The sequence below is a fragment of the Gallus gallus genome, chromosome 1 (genome assembly GCF_016699485.2).
Source record: "Gallus gallus isolate bGalGal1 chromosome 1, bGalGal1.mat.broiler.GRCg7b, whole genome shotgun sequence".
NCBI classification, from domain to species: Eukaryota; Metazoa; Chordata; class Aves; order Galliformes; family Phasianidae; genus Gallus; species Gallus gallus.
This window is the reverse complement of record NC_052532.1, coordinates 121,384,072-121,401,194: the sequence shown is the minus strand read 5'-3', so window position 1 is coordinate 121,401,194 and position 17,123 is coordinate 121,384,072. Positions and strand designations below refer to the sequence as shown.

General features: G+C 40.1%; 1 protein-coding gene across 4 annotated transcripts in view; it reads left to right on the top strand.

Annotated features, from left to right (window-relative positions):
• Positions 1 to 17,123, top strand: part of REPS2 (RALBP1 associated Eps domain containing 2) — a 93,999-nt gene that overhangs the window by 38,513 nt on the left and 38,363 nt on the right. For all 4 annotated transcript variants that reach the window (NM_001030806.2, XM_015273117.4, XM_046940654.1 and 1 more), the window contains 5 exons: positions 1,775 to 1,838; positions 4,112 to 4,254; positions 7,413 to 7,507; positions 12,160 to 12,229; positions 14,250 to 14,315. In NM_001030806.2, coding sequence (NP_001025977.2) covers positions 1,775 to 1,838; positions 4,112 to 4,254; positions 7,413 to 7,507; positions 12,160 to 12,229; positions 14,250 to 14,315 — 438 coding nt within the window. The remainder of the gene's footprint in view (positions 1 to 1,774; positions 1,839 to 4,111; positions 4,255 to 7,412; positions 7,508 to 12,159; positions 12,230 to 14,249; positions 14,316 to 17,123) is intronic.

The following is a 17,123-nucleotide window of genomic DNA, read 5'->3' as shown; positions in this document are numbered from 1 at the left end:
TCCTGATTTGGAGAAAATACCTCTAAGGAGAAGCATTGTGGTTTGGTGAAAATTAAGATGAGCTAATATTCTGAGGGTGTGTATTTGTAGATCACACCTGCAGCGTTTACTGAGCTGAAAGCTCTGTAGGCTTGGTCTTAACTTTCCCAACAGAAAAGCGAAAGCTTCCATATGATGAAACTTAAGCATGTGTTTAACTGACCTGCATATCGAGCCTGAGGGTTTATGGCTCTGAGGGACTGAGATGTTGACCTCGAGGTGGCCAAAAGCAAATGCTGGAGAGCATGTACATGGTATAATTGTAGTAACAGCATACTGAAATTGCGTTTCCATCCTGAATGGGAGGATCAGGGTGCCTGTGAGAGGCTTCCCTGCAGGTACTGACAGTCTGTCAAAGAAGTTGCGGTGTTTACATTGAGGACATTTTTCTGAGTCCAGCTGTACTGCTGCTCTTCAACATCATCTTGGATTCAGCATCCTTGGATGGAGCCAAAGGTTTGAATGAATGAACTATCTGGATGAGGTGCTACGAGATATGGTTTAGTAGCTTACTGGGTAGTAATGGTTACAGGAGGATTGTTGGACTAGATGATCTTGTAGGTTCTTTCCAACCTTGTGATTCTGTGATGAATTACCTGATGCTGACAGAAATTAATGCTGCTGCAGTACTTTTCCTCAGTTAAGATTCTTTTGTATAATTTACTCGAGGGAGAAAATGGTTGTTCAACTACGCTGCATTTCCTCACACACCTATATACATCTGTGACTGTGTGCATGTGTGTACTCATATAGAGCTTATCAGGGAGCTCTGCATTTTTATTTATGTTGAGCAAGACTCTTAGACAGTCCCTACACATCCAGACTTACCGTTTGTAAGTGATAAATTTGAGCTTCCCACTACGTCTTAAAATAATTAAGCTGTAGAGATCTTTGCTGTGGAGTGATACAGGTGCTACAAATTTGTTCAGGCTTAGGAATTTATTTAAGAAATCTATCATACGAAAATCCATCGGTAATTACTGAATATTTCAATCCTAGCCCTGGTCAGAGCTTGAGGGGATATTCTGGAGCTGTATTATTACATGGCTTTGTCATGGTCTTGTCCTCCTCTATTGACATCTGGCTTCAGAGATGACATGCTGTGCTAGCTGTATCTTGACCTGTCCTAGTTACAGCCTTTCTCACACGCTGCAGTGGGTGATCTGACCTGAATGCATGAAGAAAAAAGGGGTATCGACCTAGAAGTGTGTGTTACCTTACGTTATGTAGAATAACGTAGGTTTTGTAAGCCTACATCCTGGCAGGGCTTCTAGAACACAGAGAACTTGTGCTGCCCCAGTAGCAATATGCACATGTGCTTATTTTACATTTGGGCCATTCAAGGTGATGTTGTGGTTGAAGCAGCAGTTTGGGAGAGTAGCAGACACTGCAGCACTGCACTGCCATGCACGTGGCTTCTGAGTGAAGCAGAGCTGTTTGTGTCCATTATTTCATCCTTGGTGACATGGTAATGTGTTAGTTACAATCACTATCACTCAAGCATTTTTTTTTCTTTTATCTATTTTTCCCATGTGGAGGGGATGGGGAAATGAGGTCAACAGCTCTGTCTGGATTTCTCTGTCACAAATGGTCCAACAGCTACATTAGGATGCAGTTAATCCTACTGCCTGCTGAACATACAGTAACCAGCTGCTTCTGGTGCAGCAGCGCCAGCCAAATGTAAACAACTGGAGAATTAATTTCTAGCAGTCAGTAAGGAATGCTTTCCCAACAGGTTCCGTGGCAAAGAATTTCTTCACGAAATCAAAGCTGCCCATCCCAGAGCTTTCTCACATCTGGTAAGTACTGTAGTAGCATTTGGGATGTGTGTCCTGTTCTTCAAAAGATACCTAATTGAAGAATTCTTTCTGAATTAAAAAAAAAAAGTGTCTTCAGTTCTAATTATCACTTTTATCTCCAGAATCACTCTCAGGCCCAAGCAGCAGGGTGCTCCTTGATCTTCCTGACATGCTTGTTTTCTGCAGGGATGTTTGCCTGCTCAGCAGGACGGGAAGGCTCGAACAGCAGTGTAACTGAGAGCTGTTCCTAAGTGCATTATAAGGAACATCATTAGCTCAACGAACTGACATTTTTCACGTAGAGAAAGGCACATTTGGAATGTTTTAGATGTGTCGTTGGCTTTATGGTTCTGGCTTTGTTTTGTCAGATGAGGCCTAATTAATGCCTAATTTTTGGTAAGTACCACTACATAATTCATCAATGCTTTTCTAATGAAGCAGCACAGTTCCTTTTAATGAGCTTATTTAGAAACAATTGCAGATGGAACTGTACATGATAAAATTTGACAGGGATTCTGTAATCTTTTCATAAACAACATGGTGCTTTGTAAGTCAGAGTCTTCCTTGCATCTAGGTAGGAAAACTGTTTTAAATGTTCAAAAATGCTGATGAGTTTTTTACTTTATATAAACTTTTATGAGGATAGATAAGAAGAAAAGTTTGCAAGAGCCTAAACATCTTTTGGGGTCCAAGAATATGTCTGGAATCTTTTCAAAGCACACTGTAAGTCAAGCAATTAAAAGGAAAATAAAAAACCAACAACACAACAAAGCTGCTTGGAGAAGAGAAGGCTCCAGGGAGACCTCATTGTGGCCTTCCAGTACTTGAAGGGAGTGTATAAACAGGAGGGGTATTGACTGTTTACATGGATGGATAGTGATAGGACAAGGGGGAATGGTTTTAAACTGAGATGGGAGGCTTAGGTTAGATATGAGGAGGAAGTTTTCCATACAGAGGGTGGTGATGCACTGGAACAGGTTGCCCAAGGAGGCCGTGGATGCCCCATCCCTGAAGGCATTCAAGGCCAGGCTGGATGTGGCTCTGGGCAGCCTGCTCTGGTGGTTGGTGACCCTGCACGTAGTAGGGGGGTTGAAACTCGATGATCATTGTTGGTCCTTTTCAACCCAGGCCATTCTACGGTTCTATGAAAAAAAACAACAGAAACACAACCAAAGATGCATTCTGTTAGGGGAAGTCAGTATTTGAATTTGAAGAAAAGACGGTATAAGAAAAATGAATTAAACCAATGCATCAATAAAACACACTGTATTCATATTGCTCACGTAAGTTGTTCTCTGCCCAAAATTCAAAGAAAGCATTCCTTTTTAGTAGATAATTATAATTTAGTAGTGATTTATCAATTGTGCTACTGTGTTAAGCACATTGGATGTTTCAGTCTTTGCCACTATGACCTCAGCAGCTTGAAAAAATACTTGTTATTTTTGAAGTGTTGAAAGCTATATGTTTATTCATTTTAGTCACTGTGTTAATAGTAAGATATTACTTACTTCTGGCAGAGGAGATAGTTTATAACCTTGAATTCTTGAAAATCTGAAGCCCAGTTTTATTGTTTTTTAAGCATTCAAGAGTTAAAGAGACAAGAGACTTAATGAGCAGCTAATAATATTTGGACACATCAATAACTTTAATTTATCTATTTACTTGAGGCTAGTCAGCATTGCTGATTAAACATTTGCTGAAATCTGTTTAACTCTGCTTGAACTGGCTTAAGATCCTACGTGGGTTAGTCAGAACTGCTTTCAACCACTAGAAAGTTGATTTCACCTTTAGAAATCCAAGATATGTGCAAGGGCTGCTTCAAAAATAATGCTTCCTACTTTATCATGTTGGCCCATGATGTCAGAGGTGGATGTTGGCTTTAAACTAAATGAGGAGATGTTTAGATTAGACATTAAGAGGTAATTCTTTACCCAGAGGGTGGTGAGGCGCTGGCACAGCTGCTAAGAGAAGCTGTGGTGCCCCATCCCTGGAGGCGCTCGAGGCCAGGTTGGATGGGGCCCTGGGCAGCCTGAGCTGGTGGGGGGCAGCCCTGCCCATGGCAGGGGTTGGGGCTGGGTGGGCTTTGAGGTCCCTTCTAACCCAGGCTCTTCTGTGGTTCTAGGAGTTTTAATCGTTACAATCAAGTAGAAAAAATGGTGATTGTCCTCTGTCAAAATACCTGTTTTCAAAGCTTAATTTCTCCATGCCCTGTGATTGTGTGTACACTTCCCTGAGGTGATGACTTGGTAAACATGTGACTGTTGTACCTGCAGGGAGCTGAGTGATGTGGATTGCGATGGGGCGCTGACACTCCCTGAGTTTTGTGCTGCTTTCCATCTGGTGGTTGCAAGGAAGAATGGTTACCAGTTGCCCGAGACACTGCCTGAGACACTGCTGCCAGACTACCTCCAAGCAGGTAATGTCCCTGCAGCAGGTTTAAGTCCTACAACCACCTCAGAAACTCACGGTGCTTGTAAACAAGGTTTAATTTTCCACATTGCAGGTGGAGCTGAGTTCATTGCATAGTGACTCCCCACTTTGTTTTTAAGGCTTGTGTCTCTAATTGTGTTTATGATGCAATTGTTGAAGAGTGGATGTATGGAAGCACAAAACAACAATGAAACATGTAACAGTTACCTGCCTCTGTCTCATTGTCTGCTCCAGTGTACTTTAGGTGCCATTATAGCTAAAGTGGCAGATGATTGTGTAGCTATGATAATCCAGCAAGACATATATGGCTTTTAACTCTTACTTATTTTCTCTTATGTATCTGTCTTTTGAAGATATGTTGAAAACAAGACTGGACTGCTTTAGAAATTACTGTGCTAATATATGTTGTTGCATTCAGTCACCAGTTGTATGAAAGGGTGAATTTTGTTTTAACTCAGGTTATGTAATCCACAGCTTCTGCTGTAATTAATTTTCACTAATGACGGGGATTACAACAGTTTGTACAAAACAAGGATAAGTTATTCCAAAGTATAACATACCTCAGTAACAATGTGTAGTGAGAAACATGCCCTTTCGTTTGTTCTCTTCAGTTACGTCTCTTGTAATTATGAGCGAACATTGAAATACAGTGTTCAATCTGAAAAATGTGCATGGCTTTTTAGGGCAAGGAGGATTAATCACAGATGATAATTACAGTGCTAAGGGATAATATTTGAGACCTAATAAAATCTCCATTAAATTTGATGACACTGAATATATTAAAAGGCAGGAAAAGAGCAAATCAACCTGCAGTTACAAAAATTAAACGTTCACCCTGTATCGGATTTATAAGTAATTTTCTGGTGGAATCATGTTCTATGATCTTCATATCCAATGGGAGAAGCTCCAGTAAAACCTGTACCTCCAAACCTTCATCACTTTTAGTCTCTCTAATTACATTCCCTTGTCATAATTACAACTACCGTTTTCCCTCCAGTACCACTACTTTTCCTCCTGTTGTCATCATAAAATAGCTTATAAACTTCGTCTTGCAGGCTGAGGTTGGCATGTTCATCTGTCAGACAAGGGGAAAGCCATACTTGGCAGCAAGCTTTCCAATTTAATCAGGAGGGCTTTAAACTAGAGTTGCAGGGGGTGGAGACCCTCAGATCATTGCCCTTTGAGACTGACAGTGGTAATGGATGCCCTGATCCATGGAGCCGTTGGAACAGGTCCAGAGAAGGGCCATGAAGATGGTCAGAGAGCTGGAGCACCTCCCCTACAAGACAGGCTGAGAGTGCTGGGACTCTTCAGCCTGGAGAAGAGAAAGTTCCAAGGAGACCTTATAGCAGCATTCCGGTACCTGAAAGGGGCCTACAGGAAAGCTGGGGAGGGCCTTTTTAAAAGGGTAGGTAGTGACAGGATGAGGGGAAATGGTTTTAAACTGGAAGAGTTAGACTAGATATTAGGAAGAAATTCTTTACTGTGAGTATGGTGAGACACTGGAACTGCCCAGTGAGGTTGTGAATGTGCTCTCCCTGGAAGCATTCAAGGCCAGGCTGGATGGGGCTTTGAGCAACCTGGCCTAGTGGAAGGCATCCCTGCCTATAGCAGGGGGGTTGGAACTAGATTATCTTAAAGGTCCCTTCCAACCTAACCCATTCTATGATTCTAAGTCTTCATATAAATCATTTTTGGGTAACTACAATAGAAATAACTACCAACAGTAGTATCAAGTCATTACACCCATGGGAGGAAGGGCATGGTAAACTGTGGTTGTTCTCTAGGAGTTCTTTCTTTTCCATATTTTGTCCCTTTTTAGCACTGAGCATTTATCACTTTCATAGATGATTATTTCTTCATGTGTTGGACAGAGCCAAGCATTTCAAGCTGGTCTGTGTGGAAGGGTGACAGGACTAATTGTTCTAGGCATGCTACATGCCGTGGGTAATAAGCGAATGCTGTTGATCTGAGGATCTGAAAATGTCTTGTTGCCTAGTCAGGATTCTGAAATCTCTAGACTTGTATAATTAAAAAACACAGCATCTCAACACACTATACCACTGTGAATGACAAGTAAGAATACAGCCCTGGTTTGTATCAAGTTCTAAAATAAAAGGATTGATAAGTAAGCAAATCATCATATACTTAGCTAAAATGTCAAAAGATTTTTAGAATGAACTTTTTGTTTTAGTATTTTCATTGTTTGATTTCATTTCTCTGAAATTTAGGTTTTATTTGTCTGATTTGGAACATGATAAAGGTTTCTGGAAACTGTTTTTCATCAGGTTCTATTAAGCTCAAAATGGAGTAGGTTTTTCAAGGGAAATATTTGTGTCTGATAAGACTATTAAAGCTTCAGATAAAGTGACTCGGAGCATAAGACAGAGCACTTCAGAATGAATTAATCTGGCTAGTTTTATTGCTTGTTCTATAAACTACAAGCGCAGGGCCAAACTCCATCCTAGCACGGCTCTGCTGACAATTTGACCCAGCACCTTCTTTCCTGACATTTTTTATTAAAACAAATTAACAAAAAATCTGTCAAGCTATTTGCCCTGTATGTAACCCACTGTATTTTAAACTAAGACAGATTTGCAAGAGCTCAATTTCTCCAGCTGAACCAGAGGCTAGCCAGAAACTAGAGACTTGACCTGAAGACTGGTTATTCTGTATTTGGTATGCCAATATTAAAGAAGAAAGGTTTTCCAGCTGTTAAGGGAGGTGCATGTGAGATGAACTAATCCTGTAGTGATATCACTATCACTGTAGTGAGAACTGTTGGTGATAGGTAAATGGTTGGACTGGGTGATCCTGTGGGTCTTTTCCAACCTTGGTGATTCTATGATTCCATGATCAGCAGAAGAACCTGAGCCTATGGAATAGAAGTGCAGCTCTTGCAAATACTGCTGTGAAAAGTTCAGAAGTGTTGTTTCTTTTTTTCTGCTCTCAGTGCTGTTTAGTTGAGGAATACTGCAGATGATTGGTACCACAGCAGTGACTGGGTTTATTGTCCTTAGTTTTTACTTGCTTTCCATTTTAGTGTGTAACTGGTTTTAAGAGGTGCCTATTAATCACATAGTTGACATGTCTCTTGTTGATTTTTTTTTTCCATCTTTTTTATTGTTCTCCATTCCCCTGTAGCCTCCTTGAAGCCTCTGCATGAGTGTGCGCTGTTCGATTCTTACTCTGAGCCATTGCCCGGCGGCCAGCCAACTCGGGACTTCAGCCGGATGGAGGTTAGTCAGGCGTGCTCAGGACAGCTCCTGCAGAGTGCCAAGCAATAGGACAGTCTCATACTTTCAGAGCTCCATTTCCATGCATGCAGATGAGGCGAAAACCAACTTGGTTTGTCCTGATTCCTTCTGCTTTGCTTCTTTGGAGGTGAAAGTATCCCTGGTTTCGTGCAGTATGAACACACGTAGAGTTCTAGGTGACACAGTCCCCATTTGATTGTTGAGCTTTCTTATAGTCTAAGGAATTAGCACATAAGGGTCTACTTAGTGATTGTAAGGAGCTGGAAAGCTGTTTCGAGGGGAGAACATTGAAGGAATCTTAGGGATCTACTGTAAACAGTATCACAGTGTCAGATGAAAGTCTGTTGCAAGCAAAACTAAGTTAAGGAGAAGTCCTAATTACTGAGGTTAAAAAAAACCAAAAGATGAAGCTTTAACAGTCTTTTATGCTGAACTAACAAGCATTGAGTCATGCTTGGATATTGCAACTATGAACGTATACACTGTGGGATTCAGAGCTTTAGCATTTAAGACAGAGAATCAAATGGCAGATTGACTGAAAAAATGGGCTTTCAGCTCAGAGTTGTTAAGGCTCTGAAAATTGCTGCAGATTGCTGCTGCAATTGAATAGAATACTTCTGCTGCCGCTGCCAGGTTAAAAAGTGATGACATGTCATGCCAGCTCAGCCAAGTGTTTCCCCATTTATTTCAACCCTGTGCCTTGTCCTGGGTTGTTTCTAGCTCAGAACTCAGCTCTTCCACCATTGAATTCAATTCAGGAGGGCCAGACAGGCCCTCCTGAGCTGCTACTTCTAACACGGACGAGTGTAACGTGTGCTTCAGGTAACGCTGCAGTCCATGCTTTGAATATCTAATCTGTCTTCTGGAACTTTTAAAATGTGTGGCTTCCCTAAGGTACTTGCTGAGTATCGCTTTTGTACAGCAGCTCGACTAAAGCAAAGCATTTGTATTGGGTTTTGAAAGCAGCACTATTATTCTGGTATTCTGTGGTCTGGGGAGTCCTTGTTCCAGTTAGGATGCTGTCTTCACAAGTGATTGCCCAGATAATCAGAGCAGACTTTTGTTATTGCAGAGTTGCGATAAAGATTGTTCTTCGGTAGCACAGCCTTTGGGACTTTGAGACTACAGTATTTGTGTATATATTTCAGAAAGCTCAGAAATCTTGCTTTCAAAGTCACCTTATGTTTCTTGGTCATAAAATGTTATTCCAATAACCTAACCAGTACAATTCCATGATATTATTAAATGTCTTATTTTTAGGCTCTGCTTGTTTATGGTCCATTAACGTTAGTGCAGAATAAGGATAAATCTAAGTGACCCAAGAAAGATCTCAGGCTCACAAAAACCCCAAGCAACAAATCCCCCATTTTACATTTAATTTTTCATTCGATTTCCAAAAGTTAAGCTGTTAAACCCCCTCTGCCTTCTCTCTGCTCTCTCCTTAAGATGTTCTTGCCATAAAGGCAAAAAACTTACCGTGCTGTGAAATAGTCAACTACCGTTCTTGGGGGAACAGCTGGATGCACTGATACTCCATTCCTAGGTTCTGCAAGGTGGCAGGATGGTCTGTAAAATCCATTTCTTTATGGCTGAGTTGAAAATCAGGAAGATTTTGTAGCATGATTACCTGCTGGCTGAGAACAGTGAGAGTTACCTGATTTTTTTCATAATGGTTTCTCTGGCTTTGCTTTGTTTTTTCACTGTCTAGGACTTAGACATGTTGGGCAGAGCTTTCAATTAGTTTTTTGTAAGGCTGTGTTATTTTTGTCCTTTGTTATCCAAGATTAATGGAGCACAAAATGTCTTCTCAAAACTGGTTTGAGAGTGATTTTGGCTTGATTTTTCATTGTTGTTGTTCAACTGATGTTTTTATGTTCGGAATTAATGCTCTGAATGAGTTTCATTTGGAAATTCAATAATTCATCTCCCATTCATCTCACTGTGTGGGAAGTGCAGTAATTCACTCTTGCAATTTAATTTGTAGCTTCGCTATTTGAGGAAACACAGTTTAGATACTTGGCCACTACATTAGAAATACTGTATTATCAATGCAATCAGTTATGCATCATCTCCATGTCTTTTGTCTCTTTCCATCTATCATCAATTCTTTCTGTTCAGTTTCAGGAGACCATTTTTACTGTGACTGCTGAACTACAGCACTACAGTAAATTGGAGATGATTCTTTACTGTATTTATAAAGAAAATAATATCAGCAGACATGTGATTTGAACACCAGGCTTTGTTAAACTCAAAAAATGTACAAATGCAGATAACAGTATGTTCAAGAAAGACAAGAGTGTCTGATTTTGCTAACCACAGTTTTTCCTTTTTTGGTTTTGTGTTCAGGTTTTTGTCTCTCACTCTGATTCTGTTTTTTTTTTTCTCTTCCCATTCTTTTGGCTCCTTTCCATAAGCGTTGAGAAGCATTGCCAAAAGCTTAAAGATAAGATGGAAGATTTCTCACTATAGGCATAAAATGACTGGCTGAAATTGCTCTAAGCTCCCTCAGAAACGTCACATCACAATTCATTGAATTTTCTGAGAATCATTCCATCAATTCAACCATTCACTGAGTTATGTCTTTAGTCTGACACTCTTAGCAACTAGTGAAACCAAGAGAGAGACTAGCGTCAAGTCTCATCCTCTCCCATGCTATAGCAGCACCAATAGTTGCTATTTACCATGCATTTGGATTATAAATCTTAACATCAAAAGATGAATCTGAATCATAATTGGATCTGGCAATCCTGAGATATTCAACTCTAAATTGCTTCTGTGCCTCTTCTTCCCAATGTCCTTTTTTTTATTTGCTTTGAAGCAGTCTGTGAAAATCCAGAACCACTGGTTCTCTTATATGTGACAACCTCTTTGCCTAGCCAGCTGGTGACCTTTTTGCTTTACTTTCTTGTAGCACTGACTGTAATATTTAGAGTGTCATGGCTAGCTAGGGATGTTAAGTGTTTTGCGCAAATGTTTTCAGAGTCCTCAATGTGTTTTTGCAGTGCTGTTTCCTCAAAAGCATTAGAGAGTTGCATGTGCAATTTTATAAAATAGATCTCATGACAGTTTACTGTGGAGGTGTTTTTTTTTAAATGTCTGCAAGATCTGTGTTTCTTATTCATTTTTTTAAGGCACAATGGACTGTAGCTTGATGTGTGCTCCCTAAGAAAAAAAAAAACAAATCAGCAGCATTAACTTAATATTTCGAGAAGTTTGGGGTTTCTGACATTTCTTTTATTGATGTTTTGGTCACGGAATTGTTCTTATAGATATTGGTTGTAGAATTTGTTCCTATTTCCTTCTCAGTACGCTACACAGCAGAAGTTAGAAAAACCACAAATGCCTGCATTATAAGTTGCTGCTGAAATAAAGAACAGCTAAGGAGCACCACTGGAGAGCAGCCCTGCAGAGAAGGACTTGGGGGTCCTGGTGGACAAGAATCTGGACGTGAGCCAGCAGTGTGTCCTTGCAGCCTGGAAGGCCAGCTTTTTTCTGGGCTGCATTAAAAAGGGGTGGCCAGCAGGGAGAGGGAGGTGATTGTCCCCCTCTACTCTGCTCTTGTGAGGCCCCATCTGGAGTGCTGCATCCAGGCCTGGGATCCCCAGCACAAGAAAGACACAGAGCTGTTGAATTGGGTCCAGAGGAGGGCCCCTAAGGTGATCAGAGGGCTGGAGCACCTCTACTATGAAGAAAGGTTGAGGGAACTGGGCTAGTTTTGTTTGGACAAGAGAAGGCTCTGAGGAGACCTCATTGTGACCTTCCAATACTTGAAGGTAGCAAAGAAGCAGGAGGGGAAACAGCTGTTTACAAGGGTGGATAATGATAGGACAAGGGGGAATGGTCTTAAACTGAGACAGGGGAGGCTTAGGTTGGATATTAGGAGGAAGTTTTTCACTCAGAGGGTGGTGACACACCAGAACAGGTTGTCCAAGGAGGTTGTGGATGCCCCGTCTCTGGAGGCATTCAAGGCCAGGCTCTGGGCAGCCTGGTTTAGTGGTTAGCAAACCTGAACATAGTAGGGGGGTTGAAACTGGATAATTATTGTGGTCCTTTTCAACCCAGGTCATTCTGTGATTCTGTGATTCCTGTTTTCCCATTAGAGGCTATAGCAGACATGCTAATGAAATCATTTTTCCCTTCTCTGTGAGTGCATGTTGAAAGACAGAAGTAGTCCAAGAATCAGCCACCTCAGTCAGAATGCTTTAGATGCAGAACTACTGGACTGTGCTGTCCAGCTTGTGTTTTCACTAAATAGACTGTTCAGATGGAGACTAACTCTTTTGAAGGGGCTGGAGAAGGTTTCTTCAGCCCTAGTGTAGGAGTTATACCCAGAGGAAAAAAGGAAACACAGAATGATACTGCTCTGTTTTGGGAAGTCTCTCTTTGCATATAATCATTAGTTCCTTGTGATTCACTGATGAATTGCTTCTTTAACTAATTTCAGGTGTGAAATTGGCATACCTTTAAAAGCAGGGAGTCATAGCTATGTTTTTGAAGATCTTCCCTGCTTCTTTATCATATAAAGCCAATCTTGGTGCAGGAGAGAAAATCACCTTTATTCACATTGGTCTGCATTCTTAAATGTGTGTATCTGCTCTGACTATTATTATAATAAATAATCTTCTCTCTTTAAGAAAACATCGACTGAAGAGGTACCTGATAACTCTGCCCTGATAAAAGATACAAGCAAAGATGACAAACAAGGTATTCAAACAAATCATATTTTTTTCATTTAGATTCCATGTGTTAATTAATAATTCCATGTATATGCTGACGGAAGCAATGGTATGTTTAACTTCCAAGCTGGTTTTGTTTTGCTGTAGATATAAAAAGACAGGTCATTGACAGCAGCTGATGTCAACAAAAAGAAATGGATAGGTTTGCTCAATAATTAACTATCCCATGTGAACTATATGAAATATGCCTTTTAAAATAGGCCTATTCCTAAGGCAAGTAATGTTGCACTTCTTATTTCAACAAAGTTGTAATTGTCATTGTCTGAGATTTTGTAGAGTAGAAGCCGGATTGTATCAAGTTCTGGATTTACTTTTTTTGCAGAAAATAGCAACATTTCAAAATCAAATTTTTATTCTGAATGAAAAAACAACAACAACCTAACAAAAAACAACTACAACCCTTTATTTTCTTGTGAAACAAACATTTTGGACAAACTGGAAAAGATTCATTTATGCCATCTGGAGTCTGGGAGCAAACCAAGTGAAATTGAAGATTTTTTTTCTTTTTACACTCAGCAGCTCAGAACTTCCAGAATCAGCCCTGGATCGTAGCATGGTCGTTGCCTTTTATATTCTCTGTCCCTGACCTTTCAGGTTCTCACTTGCTGTCCTTGTTCCTCAACTGTGGAAATGAAACATTTGTGGGTACTTTCTTGCCTGATTCTCAGAGTTGTGGATAATGCATTCATTAAAATAAAGAGAAAAAAGAAGTAGATCTTGACTTTGCAGCTGTCTACATCAGAGCCTTGAGGTCAGGTTGTCCACATTCCTGAATGACATTCTAAAACAGGTGTGACCAAGTTTGGCATATTTCTTGTATTCTTTGGCTTAAGAAAAGTTGTCAAAATGGATGTGTGTTTGTCAGTGTATTCCAAGAAACTCATGTTTTGTTGATGAGGTCTGTTACGCTGTAAAAATCATAATGCATAAGACCAGGACTTGAACTGTGAAGGTTATTGCTTTCAAACATACAGGAAAGAACTAACTTTTACTTGATGAATTCATTTTCTTCCATGATAGGTGAAGAACTTGTTCTTTGTTCTGGGCTGGTGAGGCATTAAGTCAGACGAGAAAGCTACTCCAATTCATGTGGTCCTTCATGGCTGAGGATTTGCTGTATTTATGACAGAGACTCCTACCTTGTCAGCTGAAGAACAAATGCTCTCTCATTCTACCATTTATTGCTATTCCAGCAAATGAAGGAACATATTGCTTTCCTGGCTGAGAAGTTGTTCCCAGACTTGAAGAATCTGCAGTTCAAGACTGCAGGAGTAAATTTTCCTTCATTTTCAAAATGATATAAGTAGGTTAGCTCCACTACTGTATCAGGTTATGATATAGTTAAGCGTGGAAATTGTGCAAATAGAACTTGATCTGCGAACCAGCCTCGTCCCACATTTTATTTGATAAAGGCAGATGAAGATGAGAGATTTCTTTAAAAGTGGTCATTTATAATATAGTGTATTACATGCATTAAAATATGCTAGTGTATGAAGAACACTTGAGAAAGCAATTAATAAAGAATGCATAGACATTGGTGAGAGAGGAATAAGCAAAAAATTGTGGTTTACTTTAAGTCCTGTCTCTACCAGTGCTATTTGACAAGCTGATGAGGCTTCAATTGCCAAAAGCAGCTGTCTCTGCTGTACCCTGGGTTTCTGGGTTTGTACCTTCAGAGAGGTGAGTCCCAGCTCTGTCATGTGTTGCTAGTGTCCTTCCTTCATTCAGACATCAAGTCCTCAAATTAGGGATTATTTGGCAAGTTGGGCATAGGCCTTTCTATTCTTGACTTTTTGGCTTTTAAGAATACTATTTAGGATGTTTGATGTTCTGAGACTGTTTTGCTATTGTTGGTTTCTCTTCATGTGTGTTTGGCTTTATTAAGCATTCCAGCGGATACTGTTTTAGTTGCTGCTTTCTCAGAGCTGATACCTGAAGATATGACCTGTATGTACTTAAAGTAATTTTCTTTCTTTTTTTTTAACAAGCTCTTAAAGTAAGCACTACTGTCAAAGCGATACCAAAGGAATTTCAGCACTTGACTGTGAAAACAGGTAAGGAGGAAAAAAAAATCACTTCCACTGGAATTTCAACCATATATTTTTATATCAGAGCAAACCTAAATCAATGTAATCTGACTATTTTTTTTAAGATCCCTTTTCTCTTTTATTATTATACTACTGAAATTAACATCTACCTCGTAACGGCTCCTACTTTACGAGTAGTCTTAATTAGTACTTCAGGATGTCAAAAGGTTCTCTCTTTTCTTCCCTTGTTTTTTTTAGCATATGTGTGTTCTTTGTGTGTTGGAAATATTTTGGACATATTCTGTTATTTTTTTGTACTACAAATGAAATGCAATAGTATCTTATTGATAAAAGCCCTTCTCCAATGTGAAACAAATATGTGATGTGTCAGTAACTGACTGCAATGATTTTTTTGTGTGCGTGATAAAGCAGTGTTCACATTTTCCACTAGGAAGTGTAAGGGTAAATAGCCTTTTGGCACTTAGAGTACCAGCACAAGCTTTTGTTTCTGGGGCTTTCCTCTTGCAAAATCACCTATGATTTTTCTTTCTCCACCTCTGATATAACCTCCTTGTTCCTGTGATACTGGAAAATTTTAATTTTGGAATGACATAGGGAAAATTGCTTAGCTGATCCAGAAACTTTCTGTGCGTTCAGTTCATCAGGTCTCCCTTGCCCTCCCCTTTGTTAGCCTCTTTCCTAGAATGGTAAGAATGTTGGACATTTCCCAGGGAAATTAGAATCTGGACCTGCTTTCTTTTTCTTCTGAATAAACATTTTTACTTGGTAAGATATCCTTGATTAAGAAAACTGACTCCAAATGTCTGTCACAGCAGTTCTGTCTCACAGCTCAATTTATTCATGGCTGCTCAACAGCTGCATGCTTCATTTCCCAACTCAACTCTTTTTTTTTTTTTGCCACCCTTTTTTTTTCCTGGCTTCTTCCCAAACACTTGGCATCTACCAGATATCCTATCAGCCTTTGTTCTTAGAGTCACGGAATCATTAAGGTTGGAACAGACCACTAAGATCATCTAGTCCAACCGTCTTGAACAACTGCTGCTTCTCTTACACAGGCAGGCAGACACACACATTCGCTCCCTTCTGAAGGGAAAAGGGAGTCTATTCAAAGACTCAGTTCTGTCTTCCCTGGTCCCTGCCCTCCACATTTTGCCCAGGAGCATCGCAAGAAGAGGAGGCTCAGGGATGATCCTATCTCTCTCTACAACTACCTGAGGGGAGGTTGTGGTGAGATGAGGGATGGCCTCTTCTCCCATGTAACTAGCTATAGGACAAGAGAGAATGGCCTCAAGTTGCATCAGGGGAGATTCAGGTTGGACGTTAAGAAATACCTCTTCTCCAAGAGGTTGGTCAGGTGCTGGAACCTGGAATGTGCTGCCCAGGGAGGTGGTGGAGTCACTGTACTTGAAGATGTACAAGAAAATATTTAGATGTTGTACTGCTGAGGGACATGGCATAGTGGGAAATATTGGTGATAGGTGGACGGTTGGACTGGATGATCTTAGAGTTCTTTTCCAACCTTGGTGATTCTGTGATTCAAGGAGTTTGATTTTCACTTCAGCAATTCCATTTTTGGTATGCTTAAGAAAAATAAAACATTGTCACCTGCACATCACCATTGCTACAATCATTTTTTCCTCCCTTGCATCTCCTCCTGCTTCTTTGGCAGTCCTGCAGGTTTTGCTTACCAAGGGAGGCAGTGTAAAAACTGTACATGCTGAGCATCTCTGAAAGTCTGTCCATTTTATTTAGACTGCCAAGTGTAAGATCATTGCTGGCCTTGGACTTTTAGAGGATTACGGGATCAAATTTGTGAACATTTAAATTTCTGTCTAGGCCACCAATAAGAGATAATAGGTGAGTCACTGCAGGTGATTTAAACTAAGAAATTTTGTTTTGTTTTCCTTATCAGTGTAGCATGTTGTAACACAGTTTTCCACTCAAGTCTCCATCCCATAAAGCAGGGAGGCCCCAGTTGTCTGTTAGGCTGCAGCCAGAAGTTATGGATTCTGCATAATTAGAAATGTTAAAATGAAGTTGAGTTGAGGGAGGGGCTGGAAGCAGTTACACACCCAAAAAGGGAACCTCAACACTCTCCTGTGGTTTGAGTGAATAAGTAAGTTCACCATCATACACTATTTTAATTGGTCCAAACCAGGCTGCTTAGTTCGTCAGGCTCTGCTAATCCAGGAATTGTACAAACTTTTAAATAATAAATGTAATCAATTTACTCAACAACTTTGATTTTGTCTTGGTTTCATGTTAGTTAAGCTTGTTTATTCATAGCAGTAGAAATATGGAAAACTCATGAGCTGAGTAAATATTTTTGTGTCATCTTGAATGATTATGTTGTATATATGTGCAAACCTCCACCTCACACGTGAAGTATGCACAGTGTGAGTGCACCACAACGCCAGCACATTGCACAGAAATGCTGCCACGTTGTTTGCATACCCTAATAATGAACTTACCTGTTTTATAAGAGTTTTGTGTATTGTTTTTCACCTTGTGAAAGGTTCACGCTAAGGCTGGATCTGGGTATTGTGTAACTGCAGCGTCGAATTTCCTGATTTTCAGAAGCTTAAAAGAAAATCCTTGACAGTAGTATTATGTTGCTATATTTTTTTTATTTGCAGTCTTTTCAGGTCTCTCTCTTCCCTTTGTGTTTCTCTGTTTACCTCAACAAGATGTCCTCAAGGACAGATAAAACGTCAGTTTTACCTGTCGGGTTGTTTTTTTTTTTCAGAAGAAAGGCTTTCTAAAAGAAGTACGAACAGAATTACTATCTCTGTAGAAGAAGGAAAATTGGATGGT